A 14,686-nucleotide genomic window follows, 5' to 3' on the forward strand; every position below is an offset into this window, starting at 1 on the left:
TATTGTCGTTGCACATGATTGTCCAATTGTCGATTTGGTTTTTATTGTTAAGTGTTTCTAAATGTTTTTTGTAATCTGATTTAAAGTTGTACAGCACTGAACAGACCTTGATGAAAAAGATAAAACTTAGCCCATGAATATCACATGTACAAGGTGGAAAATAAAAATCCACTTTAAGAAATCGACCCCTTGATTTATGGTGACAGAGGTATCATGTGTTGTTACTATTATAAGTAACTATGGCCTTATGTGCTCCCTCTATAGCAGATATCGTATCCAGAAACATAACCACATTTTCTGTTTTGCAACACAGACAAATACAGTGCCAGCTACCGTTCAGAATAAAACCATGTGACACTCTGAAAGGCCTCAGGGGCCAAATGCAACGTGGAATAAAGAGAAGAGTTACAAAGTATAGAAAATATGCACAAGTGCTAGCACACTACAAATGCAATATCCCAGTAATAGATGTTTGTCGTTGTCCAACAGTACCATCTTATGAGCCTCAGAAGCATGAAAGCCTGAGTGAACCTGCTGGGATTTTAACACATGAGCATGGGGTCAAGCACTATTACCTGGAGTGCAAGAATGAATCCATTGAGACACCAGAACAAGCAGACCATACCCCTTGTGGCATCCGAGCACTGTTCCTCAGGAGTTTAACACACACTACCAATAGGGGAACTGGGTAACACAAGAGAGAACATTTAAAATTAGGCCTGATAATATAGATTAAAACACTTGCCCTTATCCAGATGATGATTTTATACCAAGATTCTTCACCAGAATACATGGAGGGTGTTCCCACCTCCAGCCCGACCACACAGAGCTGCTGATGGCTCCCTGCTTCCTGAGCTCAAAGAAGAGTAGATGGAGAATGCAAATGTTAGCACACTATGAGCATCTCTGGTGTACTCTTTCGTAGGTCTGAGTTGAGACAATGCAGCTACTGACAATATACAAGAGTGGGCTTTGGGTCAGCCTTTTTCAACCACTAGCTTTCTTCGACCACATTCTTGCAGCCATTGCCTTGAGACTTTGTCAATTACACCTTGGCGTAAACTAATCACCTCTCACCTAAAGCTATTGGCTGCTTGGGAGTATCCTTCTACTTGCACTTGAGTGTAGTTGCATGAGGGACTACTTTACAACTATAGCCCTCCCTCTATACTTCAGCTGACTCCCTCACAAATGTCTTCCTGTAATATGCTAATGTTGCATGTGTTAGCATATTAAAGCCTAGCCTATTGGCTTTGCCAATGCTTCATCATATAAAGATGTAACACATACACAGACTTACTGTATAGCGAGGTATTGTACAGAGAAGATACCAAAAGGATTCATACATGGCACAAGATACGTAGAGACCAAAACCATAGTGAAGCATTTTGCAGCGGGAGGACGCCATAGATTCTTAACACATACACAGCTCTCGCCAGGGTGACATCATTGCTAGAGACATTGATCATAGAAATGAACTGCATTTGGCACACAGTAGACCATAGTGTTAACACGCACAAAGTATATAGCAGGCCTACTACGTAGAGTCAGACCTGCACAGTGAGTTGGAAGATTGGGGAAGTAGATTCAGGTTAATAATAACTTTAGTGCTTCTTACTATTTCTAAGGTCTGTAAACAACACACGTTGCTTTTGATAGCACTGAATTCACCAGCCTCAGAAGGATGGATGGCTTGTTAATCTGGGCTTCAGATCTTATCAGAAATCATTAGTGAGCGCTAACTTGATGTCTGCTATAAAGGGATTGGTGTACTAGCAACGTGTGCACTTGTCATATAGAGTAATTGAACAAGGAAGAAACATTCAGATAAGATCTGGAAGTGAAAGCATCAACTACTTTCTTTCTACTTAAGCAGTCAAGTAACAGGAAAAAGAGTGGCCCTTCCAAGACCACACATTATATCTGGTGGAATAGGGTGAGCTGGTTCATGCCTTATGTTAGCCTCTGAAGCATTTCCCATTTGTAAAACACCACCTGCACTGACTGGCACCTCAGCTCATGACTTAAAGGCCTCTTTCTGGCATCGAAATTAACTCTAACATACGGTGAAACCCTAGCTGCCATCAATTGCCTCACTGTGGGGAAAACCTCCGTTCCGGACGGGGTCCCTGGTGACTTGTTTCGTGCAGACCCATGAGAATTGGGCAATGTACATTAACATCTTATCAGATGCTATTCTTAAAGAGACCAAAATACCTGGCAGGGGCGATAGAGACTCACCCCTAAACTACAAGCCTATAAGTTTGATTGATGTTACACAAAAAGTTTTGGTGGACAATTTCTATTGGGACTACATGAGTAGACATATGAGATCAAGACCCTGTCACATCTGCAACCCGGATTACATAGTGGTATTAGCACTATAGACCAGGCCTTCAGACGTATGGAGGTTTATTGGAAAATGGTTGTTCTCCAAAAGGCGCCCCTTTATATGGTCTTTGTGGACCGAAATTCCGCATTTGACTTGGTTCCCAGGCCAAAAATGTTTGCCGGTGCTACAACAAATGGGGGTCCCTGTTGAGTTACTGAATGTTATAGTGAGATTGCACCAGGACATTTATGCACAGGTCAGATGGGGCACCCAGGGAGAGCTAACAAAGCGAATAGTAAGTCCTAAAAGGGTCTGCTGAGGCTATGTCCTTGCTAAAACCTTATTCTCCATATACCTTAATGATGTCGTGACATATTTGGGAAATTTTGACATTGATGCACCGTGGATTGCGGGAAAGAAAATCCCCGTTATTGTTTGCAGACGACATTCTGCTGGTGTTTAAGACCCCTATGTGTCTACAGATGCTAGTAGATCATTTTGGGGACTTTTATGCAGAAAGAGGGCTGACAATAAATCATTAAAAAAACACATTTTTGAACATTAATCCACATGAGCCATTTAGAGGAACCATTACGTTAGAGGCTATAGAATCAAAAGTGTCCTAGAATTTGATTATCAAGGTATACTTTTTAACCATAATATGCTTTGGTCTTCCCAGGTGAAGAAGAGTAGTATACATTTAAGCCATCATGTATTTGGGATACAGAGACTGTATTGGGCGTCGAAAACTAGGCCGATCCAACCTGCTCTTAAAGTTTATAAAGTGAAGGCGGAAGATAGTGTCTTTTATGGAGAAGAGCTGTGGGGTATTGCAGGTTATCTAGTTTGGGGAAAAGTTGAGAACAACTTTTTAAGATCCTTGAGGGGCTTCCGAAGAGCACGCCCTTGATGCCCCTATGCTAGGACTTTGGTGTAAAACAAATTATCCATAAAGCACAGCTAAGACCAGTTTGATTCTGGAAAAGGTTTACGTCATCACCTACACTAGGGAATACAATGATGTTTTCAAAGAAATAGCTGAATTAGACAAGAACCATGGGCTACACTGGATTCGATCGATTAAGGAGATTCTCTCAAATCAGCATTGAGGAATAGTGGTCGGATTGCCCCCTGATTTTATCAAAGGTCGCACTTAAAGAAGCTTTTTGAGCCTATAAATGGGCAATCGAGATGAGCAGTAGCAGACAAGAAGTTCTAACAGTTGCCTTTTTTGATCTAAAATCCTATAGCATGTGTAAACCTTTCTTAAAAGATATCTCGGCCCCCTTAGCTAGGCAATTGTACATCAGGTTTAGACATGTTACACTCCCTTTGCAGTCTTTCTGTGCAAAATGGAAATCTAAGATTGATAATAGCTTGGATTGTCCAACATGCTAGCATCCAGATGAGAATCTGCAGCACTTTTTGTTCTTTTGCCCTGCATACGCAAAACCTATAATGTCCTGGATTCTCCCTATTTGTAACCAATTGGGAGCTAGGCAGTATCTAGTGGGCCTAAGGCTTTTGCAAGCAGAGACAAAAGAATCCATTGTCTGTGCAGTAGCGAAATATCTGCAGTTGAGCTGGAGTATCAGGGCAAAATCGCTAAGGCACTCTATATCAGACGTCGGAGATGCACCCTAGAATTAAACTCAGATTAAATTAAGGATGGACTGGGGGCAAATCACTTTCTTAAGTCAGGTCTAGCAAATCCCCTCTCTTTTGAGGGTAGGAGGTCTGGAGCCATATAAATGTCAAATTTTAGTACACGTATAATGAATTTGAAAATATAAAGAAATGGTTTTAGTTTGGAATAAGGAAGATATGGTTACTATATATTGTTGATTTAAGTATTTTAATATGCTCTTATATTTGGTGTTTTATGTATATTATTTATTGATTTTAAATTAATGGTTGTACTTTTATCGTTTACATACCGAATAAAGTTGATTGATTGAGAAAGACAAGACTGTTGTTCCTCCAAAGGGCTTTTACCAGTATCCAATATATCTAATAATAAAGCAAATCACATTCCGGCAAGACTTGGCTCGTGTTAAGTTTTTCTCTTATGCCCAGTCACACGACCCAAACACAACAGAAGATTAAACACATATCTGGGGATCACACGGAGAGTAGATGGGTATAATAGATATCTGAAGTACATTGAAAAGTAAATGTTTTAGGAACACAGGGAAAGTACAGATTGTAGGAACATGGAGAAAGAAATATTTGATGAGCATAATTACAGTAGATATTTAGGGATGAGGAGGAATACAGAGTAGCTTTTTGAAGAACATTGGAGAACTACCTGTTTTAGTCTCCAGGAATGAAGATGAATGGGGAAGGTTCTAATAATGCATCAGGTCTTTTCACTCATCCACCTATCTGGGTTCTCTGCATCTTCTGGATGGAGGAAGCTGCTGTGTAAATGTCATTCTTCAATAAGGACACACCTTGGGCAAAAGGAATGCGTGGTTGGGAAGGCGCATCCAATAGCCCCAATGTTCTGAGACTACTTGGGCGGCATGTGTCTGCTATAAAAATCTACTAATTTAACGAAGGAGGTGGTATTTACTTTTTGCAGGTACATGTCAAAAACATGAATTGAAAAGTCATTGTTGTATACAGTGGCGTAACAAATCTTGAGGGGGCCCCCTGGAAAGTACATAGAGGGGGACCTCCACACTCCGGACCCATTCAGGAGGTCGCAGGCACTGCCTGTGCACAGTGCTGGAGGGGAGCCCCTGGAGCTCGGGCTTTCCCCCCCCCCACGCTGCAGGGGCTGTTGGGGCTATTGTTACGGCACTGGTGGTATAAAAGGATGCTGCATCTTTGTGACCTAATCAATTTTGGTGGAGCAGAATTTTAAACAATAGAGCACTGTAATCAGTATGTAATCCCATCGCCTCTGCAAAACTCTTTAGTGTTATGGGTGCAAAACTCACCTAATATTGCTTAACATGTTGTAAAATATTATAAACCATGTTTTTCACTTCCCTTAGGTGTAAAGGTGCCTCCCACTATGGCATAACTAAAGAACAAAAGCGACGCTCTGAAGATGACGCAACAGAAGATGGATCCTCTGAGTCGAAAGTAGCGTCTCTCACTCCTGAGCTCCCAGTTTCTGTAGGAGATGCTTTAATGGAAGATGAGCCAGGTCTGGCCAATCCTTCGCTCAGCCCGAGTTCAGAAAATAACCAATCTGAGAACAGCTCTGAAGACTCCAGTAGAACAAATAGAAATCGGCGTAAGTGTGGCATAGTAGGCCTCACCGTACCAGAAAATGTTCTTTTCAATGTACTGCACTTTTTTTTTTTTTATTAATTGAGCAATACATAGTCAAGAGAGAAGATTGAAAAAGGCAGCCTTTTTCATACCTGTGTTGTACTGTGGTATCATTAGAAGATGATCTGTTACAGTGTTTGCGTCCAAAAGGGCTTGGCTTCTTGGTGCATGTGGGTTTTGGAGGTGGGAGACTGACTCTTGCAGGTTGTGGAGGATGCGAAGGGTGTGCGCTCTTTGGGGTGTCGTGGTTCTAGTGGTTGATCCTACACACAACCCATGTGGGTGTGATCACTCGGTTGAGGCGTAATCTCAATGGCAAACCCACCAAAGGGGGGATGGTTCTTGCATATACTTTCTACTAAGCCTCTGTGTATGTGTCAGTGTGTGGGTTGGAAGTGATCAGTCAGTCTGTGTGGTATTGATTCTAGCACATACTGGGTAGTGTCATTGCATTTACACCATGGTTTACTGTACAGCACGGGTACACCAACTGTTGGCAGTATTTGTATAAAAATGAAATAAGTCCAATAGAAAAATTTGCAGCTCTGAAATACTAATGATATAACTATCACAATGTATCTCATTATAAGTCCTTCATTATACATAATTTTTCAGTCAATTTTTAGTTTTTTCCAACCCGGAAGCCCATTAAGAATAGCAACAGGTGAGTTAGGCAAGAACGTTGTACATGTTGTTCTCACTAAATGGCAGTGTCCCACACTGTGGTATGCATCTATGCAGCATGTTCCATGTTGTATCACATAATATTATTGAACATTAACTCTGAAGGATTTATAGTACTCCCACGTGCTCAGAAAAACAAGGCTAGAATTTTTTAAAGAGGGACAAGTGTTTGAGAACCTGAAAGAACTATTGTTTGCAACTTCAACTGTACCAGGGAGTAAGGGGGTCACTGTCTCAGTGTAATTCCCATGAGATCAGAATAGTAATGTGTTTATATTTCTCTTTATACTGTTCTTATATGTTCTAAGGGGGTTCAATGCATTTATTGCAAGTGTTTGAGAACAATTACTGCATCAAACATTCTAAATTGCAGAAGCGTTTTCAAATATTCTATATTAATCGAAATGCAAGATTTAGAAAGGCTTACCAATTTTGTAGGCATAATAGAAATGGTGCAGAATCCCTTTCTCCTAGAAGAAGCATTGAACACTTATGTTGGCAATTATTGATTTTACTTTCAATCCAGAAGGGAGCTGGAGAATGGGGGTTCCAGAAGCCAGTCATGTGCTAACACATAATGGACTAAGGCAGCCATTAACTGTCCTTTGTTGCTGACATCTTCAAGAATAAGGGGCAGGCCAGGAACCCTGGGAACTGGGTAGGACAAGTACTAAAGGCACAAGTGGTCCCTATGGGCTAAGTGTAGCCCTTGACTTCCACAGCAATAGTTACAAAAAACCTTCACTAATCAGGTTTAGAATGTGATATACAAATGTATTGTTATTTCACAATGAAAATGTCTTGTTTTCAAAAAGAACTCAATCTTCTGAATCCGTCTGCGAACTTTGTTGCTGACTGGCTCTCGTTTTCAAGTAGAAGAGATAAACATGATCAATGCCGTCTCTACAGGGGCCAAATTACATGATGGGCCTCATTCAGAGTTGGACGGGTTAGTTTATCACAAATGTGACAGATATCCCAGCTGCCTTATTGCAGGTGCAATATATGTTACGACACTTGTAATAAATTAGACTGGATAGTCATAAGATTTGTGATGGACTAACCGGTCTGCTATATTCTACATCTGCCCCCCAAGTATCCAGAGGGTGCAACATGCATAGGCCCCCACTTTCTGTTCCCCCAGGGGCACTTTGGTATTTCAGAAGGGGCCGCAGACGCTTGTATGGCTCCCTTTGTGAGACAGATTGCACCGGAAATAAAGGTTTGCCAGCACAAATGTGAAGATGCGTTCCCTCATTTGCACGGGGGTATGGCAACATTCAAATGTGGGAATACTTTGCCTCTGTGCCCGTGCCTTATTATAGACACTATCTATCTGACTAAAAAAAAGGGACTTACCTAGAACGGCTGGCCGCCGCCTCTCCTCTGTCCTCTTCCAACTTCCTTCTTCTGATCTCCAGTCCTAGCCGGCAACAGGAAGCACCCGGGCACACAGGCTCCCCTGAACCAATCGCAACACCACAAAGCAGCATTGTGATTGGTCTGAGCACCGTGGTTAGGCTCTCAGACGGGTACAGGGAGCCTGTGCATGTTCCTCACTAGGCTGTGTAATGCAGCCTGGTGGGGAACATGCAAAGTGTGCATGACTTCTTGGGCCGGCCAAACAGTCATGCGCACTTAGGGAGTGCAAACCACTCCTCCCCTGCTCTAGCCAGCCCCGCTCCGCTACTGACTGCAATAGGACAAATAAAAGGATAATTACAATATGTTATCATTTTACTTTTACTTTTGAGCAGTGGGGCGACGGTCCTCCACCTTAACGGAGGAGCCGCCACTGTCAAAGACATTCTCTCAATAGCTAGTTATACTCAAAAGGTGTATCAATATTTTTTTGCCAAATGTTTTTATTATATTTCATACACAATAAAGTAAAGCACACATTCATTCATTTAAATACAGTGCTCTTCAAAACACATCACCTTGATTGCATACATCATTTAAATTCCCAAAGTTAGGTACAAACTTTGTAGAATGGAAATTCATTAGGTAGTATAATTTAATAACTATATTATATATCATGTTAGAAGATAAAGTAAATAATGAAAGTTGCCACCTATGCGGGTTCATAGGAGTCTTCTTAAGTAGTTAAGGCTGGTACTCGTGCAGGGAGTCCCTTTGAAGTGTCCCATCCAGCATGATGCTGCTTACAGAATCCAATATCAGCTGCCACTAAATTTACCATGTCTAGCTCTGAGGTTTTCTTGGCAATCCTTCTGTTTGCTAACATTAACACCAATGATTAATTTTGACTACTTGTTCTCCCCTTTCCTAATGGATACCATCCCTAGTAAGCATTGTCTCTAGGTCAACATGCGTCTAGCCAATTTACATTTCAATGTTGTTTAAAAATTGTTCTTTCTTGATACAGGTTCACCACATGTTCCTGTTTCTATCATGCATTTTGGGCTGGAAGTGTTATCTGCACCTATTCCATCCATCAACTGGGAAATCCTATATGTTCTGCGTATGCATTTATAATTAATGAATTCAAGTCTGGCGTTTCTAGTTATTGATTTATCCAATATAGATCTTATGTCAGTCAGCTTCTTCTAGTGGTTCCCCCAAATCAGCATTCTAGGTATCGTAAAGGTGGGAAAGCCTCTTAGTGTCAGTGGATAAGCATGCCTTGTACAACATGCATATGCATTTGCCCCCTCTTGGGACGATGATAACGACTGATTAAGCATGTGTATTTACAGTTCTTCTGGAAACTCTGGTAAAGTTTTATGGATTGTAACTGTCAGCTTAGCATAAGTGATAAGACTAGCACTGCCTCAATTACATCTGGCACAAATTCTGCAAAGCACAGAAAGCGACCTACTTGATCATCATAATATTTTTTATTATAATATGCTTGTGTCTTGTGTTTTTAAATAATCATATCCCTTGGAAGGATGTATTGGGTGGAGCATTGCTTCTCAATAAAGGCTGATATTGAATGTATGTTCCTCCAGCTGGATTGACCCTACTAGTCTTTTATATATCAGTACCTGAAAAGAAACTGCCAATGTGTTTCAACCCTTGATCTGTTATTCATGTGGGTCATCATCAGGCTTCGTTATGGGCCTTAAAGGTTTAATTTGGTTCGTAGCAGAGTTTAAAGCCAGGCTCTTTTTGCTGCACTGTTTACTTCATTGAATGTCTGTATAAGTGCTGGGAGTGGTTCTATTAATTTGCTTTATTGTGATGTTCATCTTCTTATATATGTTGCTGGCCGTGAACGCGTGTTTCTCATGGTTGTAAAGTGTCTGCAACTATAACTGTATAATTACTTTTGTTAGGAAGAGTATGTATGAGTTTTCCTTTTCAGTGGAAGTGTCCGTCATTTGTGTCAGATAAGCAATCAGCAGACTTGCTCCCACTGAGACTGGAGCATGGGTCCAAATGGTGTTTTAATATTTTTGAAAAATAAATCCAATCTTTGTCCATTTAACATGGACTCTCTGCTGAATTTTGGTTTTGAATGAACTTGAAAAGCACCCTTGAAGGAGACCGTGTACTTTTTATAACAAGACATATCTTACATGAACTCTGTAGGTGCACGGTGCATCAGAAATTGCAAATATGGTGGGGGTTTACATTTTTGTTTGGAGGAAACGGCACATATTTCCTCCCTGAAGAATCAATTTAAATACTTATCTATAGGTTATACAATTCCTAACCTAGGACAGACATAGTATAGCATATATAATGCCCTACTGAATACCAGTGAGGCCTCATAAAATTGCAAATAAATACATACCACTGAAATTCCTACATACTCTCAGCCCACTTAGTAAATATGTGTTTTAAACAGCTAAACAGATGTGTTCTGGAAATCGAAGTGGTGTAATTTGCACTACCACAACAGGTCCTGTGGTGTAAAACGATGGATTATGTAAACTGTTAGCAATAATATGCATCAGAATGTTAAGTCTGGGATAGATACCTGTCTTAGAAAGAGAGCAAAAATTAACGATAAATGCCTATATTCACAATTTTTAAGCTCAGAAAGTTAACATGTTGTACCACTTCCTCAGAATGTCACTTCCATAGTATTTCCATCTGCAGCTATACATCACTTATCTAGGTCCCCATTATGATGATACATCACAAAACTCATCAACCAACACTGCTCAGCAAATGCATTAGGGAAAAATACATAGTTCATCTTAGCCTTTTTTTAACCTGTGTCTAAGAGAAAGTTTCCTATATACCCCTGCTTCTCTCGACGAGCATTCTGAGGACATGTTCTAATCATATTAAAGAGCCTCCCAAAAAGTATTACTATTGAGATCATTGCTGTTCACTCAGGTTATGCTCCCTCGCCTTCAGGACTGGACAAATAATTTAGATGTTGAGCAAGTATTTTGTGAAAATGTTACACTGCACTTTTGGCACTACCAGACTTCCATAAAGTGCACTATCGAAAACCTCTGACCAGATGAAAACATTCGGTGTGAAATACTAAATGTAGCAAATACAGGAGGTCAGTCCAACATTTATTCCAATCTGTTTTGCATGATCAAACAGAACCAGTTTGATATTTTACAACTAAGTAGCCAAGATTTCTTTTATATATTTTTTCTTATGTTTAGGCCTTTTCCCATACCTCATGGTAATATACTAGACCTATCGATTTCCCAGTGCAATTTTAGAAACTTAAAGCCATGAAGTGTTGGATTTGGCAACAGAATATTGCTTATCTAACATCTGGGGGTAGGGTTGATGTGCCTTTATTTTGATCATATATGATATTTATTTTGATAATATGTAGATGTTTCGATTTTAGACAATGTGCCTTTACTTAAAATATAAAATGATACACCGCAAGTGAGACCTGGTAAGTTTACTTTGGTAAGCCCAGGAATAGCATATGGGTCGCCCCAAGGATCCTCACTGTCTCCTGGTCTGTTTCATTCATGTTTAGAACCCCAAGCTGATGTTAACAACCAATTCAAGATGCCATTTCGACCATATGCGAATGGTATACAGGTAATAATTCTTCTAGATCAAGGCAGTGGAAAAAGATTAGACATTATCTGATTCTTACCCACGTGCAGGAGTGCTTGAGGAAAAGCAATCTTAGCCTCATTGGTTCAAAATAGAAATCTTAGACTTTGGTAAGCTTACCACAAGGCAATTTGATAAATCTGAGACTCACTTAAGACTTAAAAGTAGGTTATCCGGAAATGATTTGAATCAGTTTGTAGCTTAGGGATGGGAGGGACTTACATGAGTCCACAGCTGTCATCCAGAGAATGTTCTCTCAGTAACCTTCCGAAATGGAATGCACATTTATTTTCTAAGATACCTTGAAGAGAATGAGAATACCTCACATCTCCCTCCGCAGAAGTGCAAAAGATAATGATATATGGCGAAATAACATTAGGAGTTATATGAGGAATAATAATAATACTTGTTGACACAGTTGTGCTGAGACAGTTAAACAAACATGTCTGAAAACGCTTCTGTAATATTATGTTAAATAAAAAACATATTATAAAAGCATAACAGTACAATAAGAATGTATGTATCAATTTAGATAGTTGTGAAACCGTACAGGATGCCTGCAACTCCTTTTGTTTCCTGTTACTGGACACTGAACTGTGAACAGATGTGGGCAGATATTTCTTTATAGAATGGGGGACCAAATCGATTTTACCCTTGTTCCACTCACTACTGCCACTGAGTACCAAACCTCCCCACTATTTTAATTGTGAAACACTCAGAAAATGAATACCTTCCCAGCTTCCTTCTGACCATGTCCCAGACTTTAAATTCTCTCTTGCTTCAGACACTCTAATTTTCTTTCTCCCAGTAGCCACTCATTTGACTTTTTTGGTACAATCTCCAAATCTCATCTTTTTGCCACCTTCCTTCTCTAACATCCAAGATTGCATCAAAACAGAACTATGTTTCCTTCCTCTCATTTTCTCAAGTGCAATTTTATCACCATTCTGTCAGGGCATCCCTCTTGTAGTAGTTTGATAAAAAAAAACTTCAGCTCTGGCTCCTGGGAGAATAATCAATCCATACAAATGCATAAACTGCTTTTGACTCTCCTCAGCAAAATGGTCCTAAAATGTCCGGGATAATCTTTTCCTATTCTTTATTCGGTTTTGTTATATTTTCATTTTCATTAACACATGCTGCTGTTTTCTGTGATGTGTCACTCCTAGCACAACTTTTCCTTCCGCTTCCCCCAGTCATTGGAAACTAGTACATATTCTCCTGGTTATGCCGCTCTTAGTAGGATAACCTTGATATTTCAAATTCAAAAACCTGTTCTCTAATCATAAGATAGCACCAACAAATTTCTTCTGTACAAAATATCCTCTTGGTTTGACAGCTCATTTCTGATGCCATAACTTGCAATCTCATCTCCCAGTTTTTTTTACTGCCAGCCCAGCCTGACAAATTACAACACCCCTTGCAACTTCTCATCCTCTCTAATAGCACAATTCCTCTCCGCCTCAGAGTACCTTAAGTCTCCTCAAACACACTTACAATTACCACATCATCATCTTCTTCACCACAACTTACATTATCATTTTCAGGTCTGTTTAAATGTAACAAAAAATCATCAATTCCATTCATGCAGCCTGGTACATTTTGCAGATCAAGTCTCATGCATCCTTACTTGCCACATAGAGATCTTAGATTTTCTCATAGACAGTATATCAACCAAAACCCGATAATCCATGAACACCGAAAATGAGGCATCCTAACATATAGGTGAGAAAGTTCTAGACCCAGAAACACGCTAATGTTTTTCTATTAATTGTGCAATATGTCTGCTACCCCCACTAACAGGTCCGGGTATATGTGCAACAGTTTCTAATTTACACTTGTACAGCCCCAAGTCGCAAACAAATGGCATTAGTCTTAATTATAGACTTAAACTGCATGCCGTACAGTTTTAAAACAGGACTGTGTGTTATTTCTAACTTGAGTGATCTAAACTTCTTCTCAGATCAATCACTCCACTCCTATTTGTATTTTTCTTTAATAAGTTCCTTGAACAGAAGGTTTTATCTTAAAACGTGCTATGTATCTTGAGTAATGTTTGTCAATCCCAAAAATTATTGCAATTGATCTTTATTATTGGCACTAGGAACATCTACAATCACTTCTACAAGACTGGTCTTGGGTGTTACACCTGTTTTGCTGATAGCGGCACGCTAACTATTCCACACTCTCTAATGCGAAACTGCGTTTCTCTTTTGTTGCTCTTTGCTGTTCACCAAAATGGACACCTCATTTAGGGCTGCATCGTGCTCCTCCTGACAATTCTCATAAACAAGTATGTCATTCTGAAACCATTAACATCAGTGACACCACTAAACAACCAATGCATCATCCTCTGAAAAATTAAGAAATAAAGCCAAAAGGCATCATCCTATTATCGTACACGCCTTCTGGTGTGAAGAAGATGTTAATGGTTTAGAGTCTTTTTGTAATGCCACATGGCGGCATTCAGAAGACAAATTAAGGGTGCTAACTATCTTTGCAGTTTTTAAAGTGGACATTATTTCACTTATGTTTGGCAGCAGATGATGGTTCACCTACACAGATTTTTTCACATCATGTAGATCAATCTATACTCTGATCTTCACATTGCTTTTACCAGAAATAACAACTGGGGGCAACCACTATGAGAATTCGATTTCCTCTGTTGCCCTTTCCTTACACAATTTGTCTTACTCCGTTTTTATATTAGTCCTCATGGATATTGGAATGTTTTTAACTTTGTGTGCCTTCGGGCTAATCCTGTTCCTAAAAAGATAGTCTGCTCAAAACCTTTAAATAGACCAATCTTCTTGCTAAACACTGTGAGATATTTATCTTCCCAAGCCTTACATGGTCGCTGTATCCCAAATGTTGTTCAGGATGTTTTGGTCTAGAGTAATCATCAACTACCTTTGCTAGGGTCAACTCAATAAACAAGTTTCCTCCTTAACGATATACAGTTTAGAGTTGACTTTCTATCCCTTGAACTTTGGAGTTGTATTAAAAACCCAACTACCTCTATGGGCTTATTCCCATTCACCTTCAAGCAAATATCCAGGGGGCACAATTCAAAATTTCTGTAATTGTGAAACTATTTTCTCCTAGTAGAGTGTGTCTCGCTCGATATTTCACCATCATAGTAAATCCACATGTCCAACTGTCATAGTGCAATATGGATCCTTTATTGTGATTCTCTTCCAATACTATTAATTCCAAGATGAACTCCTCTGGAAGTTCTTCTTGATTAACCTGCCTCATTCTGTATTCATCTGTGTCCTTATCTTCTTTTAACCTGCCCCCCTTACAAACGTTTGAAAAATACTCTTTACATTTACTCTTACATTTGCACTTTATGCATGTCTGTCCCACAGC

General features: G+C 39.8%; 1 protein-coding gene across 6 annotated transcripts in view; it reads left to right on the forward strand.

The window, feature by feature from the left end:
- The window catches only part of LNX1 (ligand of numb-protein X 1), a 270,440-nt gene that overhangs the window by 124,357 nt on the left and 131,397 nt on the right, over positions 1-14,686 (forward strand). For all 6 annotated transcript variants that reach the window (XM_085642096.1, XM_085642098.1, XM_085642097.1 and 3 more), the window contains one exon: positions 5,335-5,579. In XM_085642096.1, the coding sequence (XP_085498222.1) occupies positions 5,335-5,579 (245 nt within the window). The remainder of the gene's footprint in view (positions 1-5,334; positions 5,580-14,686) is intronic.

Source organism: Triturus cristatus, chromosome 2_2 (genome assembly GCF_964204655.1).
Source record: "Triturus cristatus chromosome 2_2, aTriCri1.1, whole genome shotgun sequence".
Taxonomy (NCBI): Eukaryota; Metazoa; Chordata; class Amphibia; order Caudata; family Salamandridae; genus Triturus; species Triturus cristatus.